Source organism: Gymnogyps californianus, chromosome 20 (assembly GCF_018139145.2).
Source record: "Gymnogyps californianus isolate 813 chromosome 20, ASM1813914v2, whole genome shotgun sequence".
Classification (NCBI taxonomy): domain Eukaryota; kingdom Metazoa; phylum Chordata; class Aves; order Accipitriformes; family Cathartidae; genus Gymnogyps; species Gymnogyps californianus.
The window spans coordinates 5,136,197-5,152,438 of NC_059490.1; the positions used below are offsets into that span (position 1 = coordinate 5,136,197).

The 16,242-nt window shown below is 47.5% G+C and overlaps 1 protein-coding gene across 1 annotated transcript; it reads left to right on the top strand.

Annotated features, from left to right (window-relative positions):
* The first annotated feature begins 4,892 nt into the window (after positions 1-4,892).
* On the top strand, positions 4,893-13,739 carry PRKRIP1 (PRKR interacting protein 1). Its single transcript, XM_050909142.1, has 6 exons — positions 4,893-5,012; positions 6,215-6,293; positions 7,743-7,843; positions 8,614-8,699; positions 10,547-10,614; positions 13,000-13,739. Exons 1-6 carry the CDS (start codon positions 4,893-4,895, stop codon positions 13,113-13,115), a joined length of 570 nt encoding a protein of 189 aa, XP_050765099.1. The 3' UTR covers positions 13,116-13,739.
* The last annotated feature ends 2,503 nt before the right edge of the window (positions 13,740-16,242 follow it).

Genomic DNA, 16,242 nt, shown 5'->3' on the forward strand with positions numbered 1-16,242 from the left:
GCAGAAAAAGGAGGTCCCCCGATAGAGGTGAGCCCTGGAAGAGAGCGTAGAGCAGAAACCCGCTGTGGCCAGGTATGCGCTATGTTGTCGATGCTTTTCCTACAGGTCATGGGACCCCTTAGGGTGGTTTTACAGGCCAGGCTGCTTACTGGGATTGCGTGCCTCGTGTGGGGTGGGAGACCCTCCAAAAGGGCAGCTTTGCTTGCAGACAAAGTACTTGCACATCCCTCTTGGTTTGCTTCACACAGCTTGTCTTCCCCATCACCACGACTCCTGGCTGCTCGTGTGGCTGCCAGGCCTGGGTGACAGTGCTAGCAGGACCTGAATGAGGTGGCTTTGAAGTGTCCGGATAGGTCTCCAGGTAGAGCAGACCCCACCATACCCAGCTAGAAGTTACCACTTAGTGCAAAGAGAGGTACAAGCCAAGCCACAACCTAGCTCAAAACCCCTTGAATTTGCCTGGAGTTTGGGGTTGGGTCATTTTTTTTTTTTTTTTAGGTGCCTTCTTTCCCAAGCTAGCTAAGCATGTCCCCAGCACTGGAGTCGCTTGTGTCTCCCGCTTCAAGAGGGCAGGGAAGGTGTCTCCAAGGCTCCTTGCCTCCTCCTGTGATGCGAGAGCTGCCTTTCTGGCCCACGGATGCATGAGACAAGGGCTGGTGGATCTCATTCCTGCAGCAAATGCTACTTTCTCCCCGAACACATGGCCCTTCAGAGGGCAGTGGGAGCAGTTTGCTCTGGCAGGGGTATTTCTCCTTCAGCACAGCGAAAACCCAGCTTGGAGGAGCCCATGCAGCAGGGAGACGGCAGATGCTCTTGGTTGATGGGTTTAACGTGGACTTGCTTCCTTCACACACACGGTGAATGAGGGGGGATCTCCGGATGCAGCACAGACATCGTCACTCTCATTCTTCACTGAGGTCCCAACGGGCCAGGTGGTTGTGGATGGGAGCACTGCCTTACAGACCTTCAGATGTTGGCTGATTTTTCACCTTCTGCGTCACGGGATAGGAAAAGGAGGGGGAAGCAATGATCTGCAAGCAAAAATGTTAATTTGTAAATAGAGAAGAGTCTGGAAGAGTTTACTGTTCTGTAGAATAAATTAATTTTATTTAAAAAAAAAAAAGGAGACTTGTTAAACAAATGGACAACTTGAGTTCCGGTTTTAAAATAAAATCACTTGCAAAAAGGACAGCATATGAGCATGAGCTTGGGGCTTTGCTGGATTTGCTACAGAAAAAAAGAAAGAGAGAGGGAGGATGCTGTCATGTCATATGTGTAGACCTCGTTGCTATCTCGAGGCAGCTGGGGCTGGGCTCAGACTGCCTCTGCCCGACGGAGTGCACTGAGGATGGAGGAGAGGGGTATTTTTCTCACTGTTGAGCAGAGGGAGGTGGAGGACGGGTCCAGGCTGCACAGGGCAGGGCTTCCTCTCCTCCCAGTCTGTTACTTTCTTTGTCTGGTTTGTCACTGGTGCAAGTCAGAACGTCTCCATCCCTGAAGCAGCGCAGATAATAGTGAATTAGCAGCCCTGGGGAGTGAAGATGGACCTCCTTTGCCAAAAGCCTGTGCTAGCATCTCCTAGCAGCTGAGTTCCCCGTAGCGTGTCATTCCCCCCTCCTATGCCTTTGTCTCTCCTGGGACACAGTGCCTCACACTCTGCCATTGTATGTCTTTCTAGTGTGCTCTCTTCTGCTGAGGATCCCCTGGGAAAACTGGTACGTTGTCCCAGACTGTACTGTCACAGCTAAGCAGCGTGACAGACACGGCTTCCAGACGCAGCTAACACATGGCTTTTGGGGGGGTGGAGGGAGCTGCTCAGCTCTGTAATCAGGCCACGGTTGTGTCATGATCCATTCACAAAAACATTCCCTCCCCAAAAGTCTCCAGAGCCTGTTCACCGGTCCTGGAGAGCTCATCCATCGGGAGCTGGGGAGGTGACAGCCCCTCCGTATGGACGACTCCTTCGTTGCCCGCAAGGCAGGCACTGAGGGCTGTGCCTGTGGGACAGCTGCTCCTCCTGCCTCACCGTAAGCCGTTCACACCTCAGCATATTAGCAAATTGACTAATTATAGCATTAGTCTTGCTGGAAAACATGCTTTCCTTTCCTTTCACAGGGTTCCTGGGAGGGCAGGGGCAGGATGCAACAGCCCTTTGCATCAAACACAGAGATCTAGCAGTGAAACAAGGGGAAAGCAGCCTCAGCGTGTGGGCTGGGCTGGATCGCGTGCCAGTGATATCGTCTGCCCCGGGGATGGAGCAGGACTGGTCTGCAGGGATGCTGGCGCTGAGCTGCACCCTGGCAGATACTATGAAGAGGGCAGAAATGTGAAGGGATTTCAGCAGCACAGCCTCCCGCGTTTCACAGGGGTGTTTGAGCTGTGCACGGCTGCTCCTGCCTGCCTGACACGCAGGGTCTTTCTCAGCAAAGGCTTACAGTGCTTCCAGAAGGATCCCTTCGGTAGGAAAACTCAGAATGCCTTTGCTCTGAAAAACGAATGAGCTTCTTTGATACGGATCAGGGAGCTGAATTTTGTCGTTTGGTTTGCACTGAACTATGAAAACACTTCCCTGTCCCAATGCAAATCACCTGTCCGCAGTAAGCCCAGTTCTGCCCAGATCCCAGCCCAGCACTCTGATTTCATGGGCCTTGTATTTTTTAATGGCACGATGAAATACTTCCTATTTTTGTATGACCCAAGTAATAGTCTTGTCCTCCCTCCTCAGATAGATATATTTTAAAAGTAATACGTGCATAATACATCAAGAGTCTGCACCAATTCCCTAGACAGGTAGTTTGAGAGTGAGATGCTCCCAGGTCTCTTTCCCCACGCTGTTTGTGTGGGCTCTGTTGGATGACAGGCAACTGCCTGTTGTTTCCCGGGGCTGTGAGTTGTCGCTGGCACAAGCCACGCTTCGGGCAAGAGAATTGAGCTGCCCAGCTGCTCCCCGCAGCCCTTGGGCTGTCACAATGTCTGTGGGCACGGCTGCCATTCTGCCTTCCTCCCATGGGGACTGGCATGAGAGGGCTGAGACCTGACAGCTCATCACTCACACCCCCGCTTTTGGAAGCTGTGTTTTGGAGAGGTGGCCATGACAGCAAGGAGGAAGAAACAGGGTGACACCTTACGGGCTAGTGAGCTGAACTGGCCTGTGTTGTGCTGAGGACTCAGCAGAGCAGAGAGGAGAGGAAACTCAACTGATTTGCAGCAACTCTGCTTCTAAAACCTGTTCTGCAGTGACTGAGATGGGACGGGGGCATGTATCTGCCCCGGTCTCTGCAAATGGAGCTGGTGTCGCCCTGGGAGGGGCTGAGTACAGGCTGGCACTATCTGGTTTCTGTCCTGGTGGGCTGAAGAGGACCCAAGGCTGGGAGAGCCGCGGGCACAGGAGCTCGTGAGCTGGCAGACAGCATGGGGGAAGCTGTTTGCATTGCTCCAACCAGGGCTGCGACTGCAAGGATGCCTTCCAGGGCCAGCGCAGCCAGCTGGGAACTCAGCCAACACTAAATTCACACCATTCTTTTACAAATCAGGTTGGTAAGACAAACACGAGGCATAAACTACTGTGATTTCCATAGCAACCTCAGCAGAGGTTGAAAAGTCTTTTGTAAACATAGGGCTGAACCTGAGGATCAGCTCCGATTTTCTTCACGGAAGGGGGAAGAGCATGGGGGCTTAATAAATTCAGGTCATAGAAATGACCCGTAAATCTCAGAAGGAGCCATTCCCAAGCTCTCTGTTCCCCTTTCTGTCACCCTCTCCACATGCACAGCACGAAGCTGTCTGAAACCTGGAGCCCAACTTCACCGCTCCAGCTTATCTCCATAAACTACACAAAGGCTTATGCCCCTCTTCCATTGCAGCTGACCTTTACTAGCTAATTCTCTGACGCACGCACAGCCCGAGCACATGCCATGCCATTTCTGTAGGGCCACAGCAGCTCGACAAGAAATTTGGCTTGCAGAGGAAGCCTGTATGGCAGCCAGCTCCAGCTCCTCTTCCCCACTCACGGCTTCCTCCAGCCCTGTCAGACAAAGGTGGATCTGGGCATACAAGCCCTCAGCTGGTCCAGGCACTGTTCCTGCAAAGCTCAGGAGTGAATACGAATGCAGACGGCGCAGCATCCCCCCTCTGCTACCTGCCTGCCTCTCCAGCGCCCGGCAAGGCCGCGCCGTGGGGAATCATGCTGCCATTCATCACTGTCAGCGGACAAAGCCTGCGGGCAGCGCAGGCAGCGCTGGTTAATTACCAAAGTGACATGAACAGATGGTGCAGGCAGCCTGCCGGGGAGGCACTAGGAAGTCCCATATTGATTACACCGTCACGGGGAAGAGATTTGGCAGGGCTGAGGGTGCCAGTGCGAAATGCACTGCATTTTCACCCTCCTCGGGGCTCTGCTGTCAGGGCCTGAGCCCAGAGCCTGGCCAGAGTGGGGCAGATGCCGGAGCTGCCTTGCTAAGGGGTCCCGTGGGGGACAGCCTGCACTCGCTGCAGCCCAGAGAACGTGCTTGGGGGGGGGAGAGGGGAAATCAGAGCTCCAGCAAACGCAGCTTTCGGGGGAAGGGGGCCCCACACCTACAGCTGGGACCTGGGAGAAGCGACGCAGGGGCCGACTTCAGCCCCCAGCAACGCTGCGCCAGGGCCCGCAGCCACCCTCGGCGGCCGGGGCATATGGCTGACGGGCGCCGCTGCCTGCTTTCGCCTGGCGGGCCCGTCAGGCGCCCGTTTCCCCGCGGGACTCCCTTATACACCGTGCCTTCCCTTCACTGCGCGGCTTGGCCTCCGCAGGCCGGGAGCCGCCGCCATGACAGGCCGCGGCAGCCCCGCAGGCCCGCGGGCGCGTCGCGCGGCGTGACGTCAGCGGCGGGGCGGGGCGCGGTGGCGGCTGGAGCATGGCGGCGCCCTCAGCCCCGCGGCCGCCCCGGCCCCGCAAGGAGCCGCAGCCGCTCGTCATCCCGCGGAGCGCCGCCGAGGAGCAGCGCCTCCGCCTCGAGCGGCTCATGAGGAACCCGGTGAGGGCACCCGCCGGGCCTCTGCCCCTGCTCGGAGCGGCGGGGCCGTGAGGGGAGAGGGGAGACCGATACCCCGCGCCGCCAGGGTCCGTGAGGGGAGAGGGACCGATACCCCCCTTCTTCCTCCCCGGTTCTGTGAGAGGAGAGGGACGGAGCCCCCGCTTCCTTCTCCCCGGGGTCCGTGAGGGGAGAGGGACCGATATCCCCCTTCCTCCTCCTCGGTTCCGTAAGGGGAGACGGACCGACACCCCCCCCCCCCCTTCCTCCTCCCTGGGTCCTTGAGGGGAGAGGGACCGAAGCCCCCACCCCCGGGGTCTGTGAGGGGAGAGGGACCGATCCTCCTCCGTGGTTCTGTAAGGAGAGAGGGACCGACCACCACCCCCTTCCTCCCCGGCTCCGTGAGGGGAGAGGGATCGACACCACCACCGCCTCCCCCTTCCCCGGGTCTGTGAGGGGACAGAGGCCGACTCCCCCCGCCCCATACACACACACCGGGTTGCCGTGAGGGGAGAGGGACCCATCTTTCCTGGGGTGCCGTGAGGGGAGAGACCCTTCTCTGGGGACCCAGGGGGAGGACTGGCCCGTCAGTGCTCTGCCCGCTCGTCTGTCCTCTGCCCGCTGCTTGTAATGGGGAGGAGCATGACCCTGGTTCCTCTAACTGGGTGATTTGATCCTTGTCCTGAGGAGGAGGTGTTTGCCAGGTGGAGACTCTCACCCTCCCTCTGTGTGTGCTGGAGGAGGCTGAGACGTCCCCGCACCGTGTTCTTCCTCTGACCTTGCACCATGTGTTCTCCCTTCCCTGCTCTTCCCTGTCGTCCGTAGATCTGGCATGGAAGGTGCACAAATGCCTTTCATCACTTCCCAGACTACTGGTAGCGGGAGTGTACTCAGTTTCTGCGAGTGCTTGGAGGTGCTGACTTGCTTCCTTCTAGTTTCCATGCTGAAAAGAAGCACAGACACTCCTAATGCTCCTGGGGTTTGTTGACCTGCAGGCCTAAATGTGGGGGAAAGAGAGGATACCTTCTGATTCTCGTTTTCTGCCTGCTCCTGGTCCCTATGTGTGAAGAAATTACTACAGGTGTGCTCCTTCTGAGATCTGTCAGCTGATGGAAGAGGCTGTTGTCAGACATATACCACAGTGTGTTAAAATTGCAGACTTTGCTCCTAGAAGATACTGATGACTGGTTGGTTTGTTCTTGCAGGAAAAGACTGTACCAATTCCTGAAAAACTGAATGAATGGGCACCACGACCTCCCCCGGAGTTCGTTAGAGATGTGATGGGTAAAGATACTATTCTTCAAATAACTCTAGGGTCAGCAACATTAAACGTAGAAAAGTCTTTAACAGAAAAGGCCAGAGACGGTTTTCTGTTGTTGCTCATTTTGCTGGAGAAAAGAGGTATGAAATGTGCTTCGAGAGTTGCTTTTTCAAGTTTTATTTGGTGCTGGGGTTCCACTTTTCTGCTTGTTGTCAGAATGCAAAGTGAACAATGCCTGTGGCACTCCAGCACGTGGACTCTGTGCAATGAAATAAGCTGCTGCTCTGGTGATGACAAGTAAATGATGATAAGTAAATCTGTCCTTTCCACGGATCTGAGAGTGCTCTGGAAACTTATAATGATGAAGTCCCTCTTTTAACTGCTTTGAGTCTGAATCTCAGGCAGTGAGAAGCAGACGTGTGCAGCGGATATGATTGTATGTGGTCAGGTGGGGAGCTGGCAGCTATGCAAGGAACACGACCCAAGTATTCTGCTTACACTTTACTTTTACCTGCAGGGATTAAATGTATTAGTTGTGGTATAAATTGTATCTGCGTGTAGAAGTTCTGTCTTTCTTTGGGACCTTCATCCTTATTAATGATCCTTTCTAGAGGCTGACTTGTTCTTATTTCAGAATAATTGATCTTGGACTAAAGCTTTTATACACTTCTGAATAAACTGTTCTGCTTATTGTAATTCCCTCATGGCTTTTTCAGATAGCTTTACTGTGTGCTTGAGTTGAACTGTCTTGTTTTTCTGGGAGCACCTGACGTGCTGGGATTCTGTTGGTATTAAGAACACCCCTATTGCAGTCCCAGCTGCCATGTTTTAATTACTAGGTGTCTTCTTTGAGGCGTGTATTTGTGTGCTTTGCTTTGAGAAATGGCACAGGAGACAGAGGAAGAGAACGGAATGCAATGCTGAAAGCTCCTGTGAGACTTCAACATGCAGACTGATGCCAGGAAGAGAGAGCTATAGGGATTTCAGTTATGAAGAAATGGTCAAAAGCTGTCAGTGGTATCTATCTTGCATGGGAAAGTATAATATGATGGGGTTTATCACCTTTCTGTTGACCTTTATTTTTTTTGTATGAGATGCTGAAAATTAGTCAGAAGTGGCCTCAGTAGGATGTTTTAGCTCACCTCTGCCTATAAGAGAATGGGGTGTGCATTTGATCTCTAGTTCTTTTACTGCCTCAATGTCCAGCTGAGACTGGATTCTCTCCAGGGGAGTAATTGACCAGTAGAAACTGCAGTGACCCATAAGCGTATGGTTTTGCAGCTCACTTTGGCTTTTGATTGTGAGTGATTTGAGCTTACATAAAATGGTGACACGCTCTCTCTATGTGTTGTTAGTAGATTTTCATCTTACAGCGCCCTTTCATGTGTCTTGTCCCTCAGCATCTAGCTGTAGTCATTTGTGAGCATCTAGTATACATTATTTTCTAGTAGACTAACTCACTCGTATTGTAGGTTCCAGTGCTGGAGCTGGGAGTGGGGAGTTTCATGTGTACCGACACCTTCGTCGGCGAGAATACCAGAGGCAAGATTTCATGGATGCCATGGCTGAGAAGGTCAGCAAGACTCTTTATAATTCCACACCCCCCCGACTATTTGGTGTTCATTGCAATCTTTTTTTTTCTTTTAAAGTCATGTACAAATAATTCAGTTCCGAACCACCCCTTATCAGAGGAAACTGTAGGAGTATGTGCTATGTGGCGTCTTTGTCAGTATTGAAACGTTTTGGTGCTTTGTGTCAGACATGCTCCATCTTCTCTGTTCACTGGGGTCCTAGCACACAGTAAGACCGCATGTGAATGTGTGTGTTCTCAGGTTGGTTTGAAAATGCTTTAAAAACTAGAAATCCCTAGTATCACTGTCTTGCACAGACAGAATCAAAACAAGTGCCTGTGCACAGAGTTCAGATCTCTTTCTTTTAAGTCTTGGTCGAGTAGAATAGCACCTCTTTCAGAGAGCATTACTGTTATACTCTCTTGGCCAAGATGAGTCCTTTGATCCGTATGTTGATGTTTGTGTCTCAAATTATTCTCTTGTTTTTACTGAAATATTCTTCAGGGCAGAAGCCCAACCTCCCTCATCTGTTCTGGTGAGGATTCCTCCCTCTAAAGGCTTCAATGTTTGGCTCAGGCTGCAGGTTAAGAATGCTGTCTGTACAGAAGTTGTCCCTAGGAATATGGCTTTTGTATAAAGAAGAAGCCAGACAAAATCTGGCAAAGCTCCCTTCTGTATTTTGCTAAAAGGCTTCTCCCTAAAAGGACATGACTTTTAAAAGAAGTATTTTAATTTAGATTGTGACCAAAGTATGACGTGTGATCAATTACAGCAAAGACTAGATGAGGAATTCCAGAAGAAACTGGAGAGGAATAAGATGATTGCAGAAGAACAAACAGCAAAACGCAGAAGGAAGCGGTAAGGGCAGATTGTTCCCAGGAGGCTTGACATGGAAACCCTCATGCCCTGTGCCTCATCTGTAGCTGCATGTTTTGGATAAATGCTATCGTTCTGTGTCTGCATCTATCAGCTGAGAAGTCTGGCTGTGGAAATTAATTTTGTAAATGTCATTGTTTGGTTTCTAAAGGTAGCTGTAAACTTGACAGGCTTTGCTGGCATGGTTTATTTTCCGTGCCATCACTAGCAGGATAACTTTTGACGGGTTGAGCAGCTTTTGCTGACACTGTGGTGTTGCCTGCAACATGCCTTGCTGCATATTTGTTATAACAATGTCAGGAAAGGTTTGTATGTACATCTGGCTTAAGTAAATATCTGAAACAGCTGACACCAAGCAACTTAAGTGCAAAAATGGGTGCCGCTTAATGGGTACGCATATGGATTCGGACTAGCAGAGCATGGTGGGGCCTGATGCTGTCCTCCATACGCTGTCAATGTGACTAATCCAGTTCTGTCTGTGAATACTGAAAAGGCCACTGATGGGTGCGGTATTGTTAAAATCAGTAGCCGCTTCTACCTACTTCACTGAAATGTCTGGCAGGTCACGTCTAGTAAGTTAGATGGAAAAATTAAAAAATATTAAATCCATCCTTCTCTTAAGTTTTAGACAAAGTGGAACAGTTACAAGATTGATGCTCTCAAGAAATAGTCTGAGCATTGTACTGCAGCGATACAAGAATTTAAGTTCCACAGTCTGCGTCCACCATACCTTTCAGAAATAGCAGGGTATCATGGCTCAGCTCTTTCAGAGGGTCTGACCCTGAGCAGCCTCTCTCTTGCTTCTTTGAGAATGAGAGTTTTACATCTTGTAGCTGAGAGTTGCTGCTGAAAGGCCTGTGCAAAGTGACTCACTGGCATATTAGCACAAAAGTGCACAACACAAACACTGTTGCCATCTTACTTTAATTTAGTGTGGTCCAACAGATGGCCGGCAAGTCAGATCTGGCCTGCTGCCTTTTCGCTGGCTGAGATGGAGAACAACTGTTCAAACAGCAAATGCTGCCTAAACACTCTAACACCTCCTTGTCCCCCTTCTGTAGTCTAATGGTGTGGGTAACAAGCGGCTTTGCCCTGTAGGAGCCCCTCTGACTTCCCTCACCACCCTTTCTCTTCTGTCCTGACCTAACAGGTACAGTACTGGGCTCTCTGTTTCAAGAGAATTCGTTTATGGTGTTGAGAGAGGAACATGAATCCCAGGTTGCTCTGCCCTGTGTCTGCCATTAGATTGCCTGGTTACCTTTGCTAGGCAAACAGAACTGGATTGTATGAACTGAAATTCCCTCTTACTCCTAATGTTACTCCTAGGGCCCAACATATCGATGAAGTACAGCCAAAGATGAAGGTCAAAGCATACTGCTTTTCTTTTTTTTTTTTTCCCAATTAAAATATGTATTACTAGTGATGACTTCATTTTTTCCCCCAATGTTCAGTTCCAGCAGTCTGGGTTTTGACACCATTTTCTCCTTTGTTTATTAGGCTAGGTAGCTAAAATGTAGGGGCAGTTTCATTTTCGTTCCTTCTGTGTTCTTGGAGATTCTTGCGTATCATAGTTTTGGTTGCAGTGGCGTCATGGAAGACTTCTTAAAAAAAATTCCATTACACTAAAAACAACATAGAAAAGTTTCTGTTGATCTTGTGTCTAAGTTTGCTCTCACTGAATTTTCAGTTGAGGCCAAATTTAAAATGAACTTCTCTTCTAAAGTCTGCTTTTCCAAGATGTCTGTAATATGTCCTTTATCAGTGTATGAATGTACAGAAGCTTTACAATGTTGGATTTGCAAAAGAGTCTTTTTTTCTTTGCCTTATAGCCAGAAGTTAAAAGAGAAGAAACTGCAAGCTAAGAAGAATAAACTTGAACAAAAGAAGCAGGGAAAAGGTCAGTGAAATTTAGTTTTCTTTTTTCGAGACTTAGTTCTGTTCCCTAACTGGAGCATAGAAGGGTTTGTTCCACGCCCCCCACAAGCATTCCCGATACGTGGATAGGAAGACTGAGCCTTAGGCTTGTTGTTTTAGCTAATGTTTCAAAAGTCCTCTTTGAAAGCCATCTATGTTGAGATTTAGTCTTACACATAACTTGGCTGTTTGTGAATATTTTCCCTTTATTAGGGGAAATTTTGGACAGCAAACATTGGAATCTGAGTTTGTTGATTGTGGATGCTTTGCCCCAGCTATTTTGACAAACTGCAGATTTAGAACATCTTCTGCTAAAAAAGGCAGTATTGTTAAAGGCTGTTCTTTTTTTAAGTATATTTTGAATGTGTATGGGAAAACAGGTGGAAAAAATGCACAGCTTGGACAGCAAGAAACTGAGTTACGATTTTGTGTGTAAGAAATTGAGCCACCTTGGTGCCATCTGTTCCACCCAACTTTTATTTCGCATAGAAATAAACGTGAAAAACCTGACTGCCTCTGTTCTCCTGCAGTCTTCAAAATTAATGTTCAGCAGTGTCAGTGTAACTGTCTGCTCAAACTTCTGAATACTCGTTGCTTCCTTTCAGTGAGTATTTTAGCTTACTCTTTCAAGTAGTTGTCCTTTGTGGATTTGCACACTAACTCTGCAGTAATTCTTAGTCTTAAAGTTACAACAGTTTCTGATAATTCTGCTGGAACAGTGACTTGTCTGACAGTTCCACCTTATTTCTGCTTTGCTTTTCAGAGTTGGATCTGTTTCAACTGAACCACTGCCAGCCTCCCATATAAACATGGGAGGACAAATTAATCATTAGGTTAATTTTACTTGTGACAGCAAGTGAATGTAGCAGAGTGGATTTTTTTGGTGTTGTGTTTTGGTTTGGGGTTTTTTTTTTACAGCTACTTGTTTATGAATTGTGACTGGGAGGAGAATTTAAGTATGAGTCAACATACTTTTGTTCACTTTGAGTGAACAAAACAGAATACCCATCCCTTTAGGGAGTGGCTGGGAGAGAGGGGAGCTGGATCAGGGACTGGCACTGTGGTGTGGGACTGCCACGTACCAGTTGTTGGGCTGGAGTGTTTTAGTTCGGCACAAGTAAGTCGTCTTCTGGAAGCCAGAATCCAAACTCCTCTGTCTTTAGAATGCTTCTTAGCTCTTTACAGTTTGTGGTTCTCTATTTAAAAGAATAATAATAATTAAAAAATCAGTGGACTGGAGTATCAGTGGCAACAAAGCCACTGATAGCCATCTTCAGTCTACTGAGAACAGGCTTGTCTTTTTCTGGTTTTGTGTGCCCTGGGTTGAGATCTCAGTGTTTTTCCAAATTAATCGAAGTGTATTTGTTGGATGTGGCAGGCAGGCATTTACCTTCCTTTTTGAATGAATAAATAAAACCTCTGAGGTGGCATCTTTCACCTTTGATGTAGTAAAAACATTAAGAATAGAGGTTGGCGCTAAATAAGGTCAGCTGTTAAAGTTGCATTATTGTACAGACCCCTAATAAAAAATGAAAGTATGGAACTTCACCACGCGGTGGCATCAGACCACTAATCCTAAATCCTACATGTAACTGGTCAGAGCATGAGCTGAATGTGACTTGGCCTGAGAAACAGTAAAGGTACAAGAGCTGCTGGGGGCAGAAGAATGGCTATTCGATTCAGGTCCCACTTTATGCCATACCTAATTTTCATTATCCGTTATTTCTAGTAGGTGTTTTCTGGTCTTTTAGCAGGCTTCACAAGTGTTCTGTGACTGTCGTTAATCTTACACGTATCTTAACGAGTCCTATACTTGCAGCATACCAAACAGTCTGTAAAAGTTCATGGCACCTTGTGGAGTTTCTGTAAACTTGGATAGGTATAGAAATATACTGAGTCTTGCCCGTGGCTTCCCAGTGCCTGCATTCTTTAACAGTTCTCTGTGATACTTGAAAGTTCATGCTGACATGCAGAGGTGAGATTGGGAATGAGATCATCTATCACTTTAGCGTTTGACTACCTCCCTTTGAAATAATGTTCCGTAGGAGGTGGAGTTGTTTAATGATGGATTTGGCACAGTGGTAATGTTGGAGGTAAGGGAATATTTCTCCAAGGGAGAATTTGATATTCTGAGCTCTACATCGCTCGGTAGAATTAATATAACCTGATACATGTTTCCTTAGTATCTGGGACTACTGCGTTGTGAGATATTTAACAAGGAAGACACATGGGAATACATTATCCATCCGTACTAATTAGCATGACCTAATACACGTTTGCTTAGTACCTGAGACTATTTTGTTGTGAAATACTTAACAAGGAAGACACATGGGAATATGTTATCAATTCATACTGTTTGTGTTTTTAGAACCTGATCAATCTCAAGAGCGAGTCAGCAGCGACGATGATGAAGAGGATAGCAAAGAGGAGGAAGAGAAGGAAGACGATGCTGAAGAGCCAAGTTTTGTGATGGGAAGAGGATGAGGCCTTTCAGGGACAGCTGGAAACACTGTTCATTGCTTTATATTCAGGAGCATGAAAGTCTTTCATCTCAGCCAAGCAGAACCCATTGGCATACGTTATATCTGCTTAACGGTGAATGACCTTCACGTCACAGGCCCAAGAGATATTGATAGAGAAATGCCAAATAAGAGATTTTTTCTTAATTGCTTGTATAACTGCTGTGCAGTCTGCTCTAAGTTTGCTCTAAAGAGTCAGCCATAAGTCTCTGTGACCCTAGAGTTCTTTCTAACATGGCCCAGAGTGTTTTTCTGCCTGAAAGCTAAAACATATCCATTACCATTTAAGGAAAATATTACTGTGAGGGCTACGTATTCTACTTATGTCGAAGCTGGTAGCAGTGGGATACATGAATCTAAGGAAGAGTTTAACCTAAAGTAGAAAAGTGGTCTGTAGCCAGACTCTCCTGCACTGTGAGTGTTCTGAATTTGGGGTTTTGTATGGGGTCATCTCTAACCCAAAGAAATCAGTTTATGTTGCTAGACAAGTTCTATAGATTTTTAAGCAGGATCCCTTTTTTATTGCTAAAACTTTCCCTATTACTTTTCTTCCATGTTTTTTAAATGAATAAAGGGGATGTGTTGGATTGTTCTGTCTTCTTTTTTTTGAAGAGGATTTCAGTAAAATGAAGAGATGCTTGCAGTGCTGCAGGAAGGGACAAAAACACCAAGTGATGTGGTGCACAGGAAAATACAGAAAAAGGTGTTAGCTGCATTTCATTTACTTTTTGCTTTTGGATTGGAACAATATCTTTTCCAAAAGATTATGTCTGTAAAGCCTCCAAATCCTGTGGCAGAAGGGCTTGGAATGGAATGGTTTTGCTTGTGTTCAGCTTCATGTAATGACACCTGCCTTTTCTCTCTGCTTGAGCTCTCTGCTTTGAACTTCGGGTTCCCTGGTAGGAATCGTAACATCTGTGTATATATATTTACTTATTGGTGCTTAAATGAAAAGCATATGCAGTGGTGGTTTTATTTGTAACTTAGGTTGTTGTCTTTTCAGTGTATCTTTAATTAGAAGTGCCTGCTATCTTTCAGACACGCTTATCCCAGGACCTCGGCATCCAGAATGTGGTGCTACTTCTTCTCAAGCCTTTGTTAATGCCAAATTATTTAAAGCAAAAACAATGAAAAGGGAGACTCTCTTTTTAGATTTAGCCTTTGTTGAACAGTGCTGCCAGAAATCCTGCATTTTGTCTGAGCTGGCTTTATGTAATGGCTTCTCAGTGGTATTACCATGGCGGCGGGGAAGCAGACGTGATCAAGAGCAAGTGACATTTATGTTGAGTTCCCCTGTACAGACCCAAAGACTTTAGAGCTGGATAACTTCTGAGCTGCAAGGTCCATATCCCCACCACCTCCCGGGTTAGAGATCTGCATGGAATTTTCTGCTTAATCTCCGTAGAGGCAGGTGCTTCAGAGTACGTTGTGACAGTGTTTCATTCTCTAGTGCTTAAGGTGCAGAATGGATGTTCTGCAGTCGTTGGCATTTTCCCTGTGGAGAGGGATGAGTTATGAGAAGTGCTTCACTTGAATCCCCCTTAGGGCAGGTAAACCCTGTTGATACGTCTGTGTCGTAGGATGAGCTGTAAAGACGTGATGTTTCTTAGCTTTTGTGGATGGAGAAGTGAGAGTCTCACAAATAAACAAAGACTGTTCTGCCTCTGAGCTTGTCAGGCTTTTGAGCTGAATAAATAAGTGCTGTCTTGCATTAAGTAGAGCAGATGTTGCTGCGGCGTGAGGCCACGCTTCTCTCGGTTGTGAAGAAGATGGACTTGAGTTGGTCATGGTGAACTAAAGGAATTCAGGTTGTGTGGCCTCATCGTGCCTCATTAAGATGCCATCATTACCCGTGCTGAATTATTCATACGCTACATTTTCTAGGAATGCTAAGTTTGTAGGTGAAATCCTTAAAAAGCAAAGAGAATGTGTTGCTGAAGGTGGTATCTGCCTGACGGTCTTTCTTGCTGGGGTGGCTGAATGTAGCAGTAGGAGCTGTGTTTGGTAGGTGTTGCTATGAATTCTGAAAAATACTATGCCATGTTGTGGTTGTTCGTGTCAGTACTATGTCTTCCGGAATACAAAGGCACTTCAGAGTGAGCATTTGAAGGGATGTTTCTTCGTTAAGACAAAATGCAAGTACTCTGTGACCTCAAAACAGGGAAAACGTCATCCATGGAGTAGAAAAAGGGAAGTGCTCCCATGTGGAGTAAAATGAGGAACAATTCTACAATTGCTTCCTATTCCAAATATGGCACTGAAAAAGCAGTAATAATGTAAAGGCTTTAAACTGCCAAGGAGTTTGACCTGCTTACGTTAAATTCTTGCTCTAGATTCCTTTCTAGAGGAGTCCCTCTCCTTTCTCTGATGGAGACTGATTTTTCAGGGGCTAAAGTTTGCTGCTGTTCCATTTCTACGCGCGTTCGTGCAAGCGTGGGACCCCGAGAGACAGCAGTGTTAGTGCTGTAACCGAGCAGAGGTATTCATAATCTCAGAGGTGAAAAGCACGCTCAGGATAACAAATGTATTTGTCTTTTTAATAAGTTTTTAGGAATTGTTTTCCTTTGTCTTCTCCATCCCCCAGGCAGAAGTGAATTCAGGAAGATGGGATTCCCGTGTGATAAAGCTGACCCATTGTGCCGCCTTTCAGCATTTTCTTTATCTCCTTTGCAGGGAAGGAACTGCCTCCTCTTTCCCATAAGTCTGTCCCTATCCTTGTTCTTTTGATGGGTTTATACAGGATTTCCTGCTGAGTCAACAGAGGAGGAATGCAGGCAGACAGCAGTCTGGCTTCCTAGCCCTGCTGTGCACAGGGAGCCTTTTCTGTGCTTCAGCCAGAGGGTGTTGCAGCTCGGCGGAGGCAGAAGTCAGCACTGCCTTTTGACTTATGTAAGTGGCGACTTTTTGCTGTGTAATTAACAATTGTAATAAAAGCACATTTACATCCCGTTGCACCAATACCTTCTCTGTGGAAAGATTTAGAGACGCGAGGTCCAGACCCAGTAACGTTTTTATCGGGGGGGGGGGGGGGCGGTGGTTTCACCCCCCCATGAATTCAGGGAGCCGCAGACCTGATTTTTTTTCCTGCAGAT

What these genes read in the sequence shown, in the direction of transcription:
- PRKRIP1 (XM_050909142.1), top strand. Translation starts at nt 4,893, where the DNA reads ATGGCGGCGCCCTCAGCCCCGCGGCCGCCCCGGCCCCGCAAGGAGCCG. An exon ending in GTTCGTTAGAGATGTGATGG is followed by an intron (nt 6,294 to 7,742) that starts GTAAAGATACTA and finishes CTCGTATTGTAG; the next exon opens with GTTCCAGTGCTGGAGCTGGG. An exon ending in GCAAAACGCAGAAGGAAGCG is followed by an intron (nt 8,700 to 10,546) that starts GTAAGGGCAGAT and finishes TTTGCCTTATAG; the next exon opens with CCAGAAGTTAAAAGAGAAGA.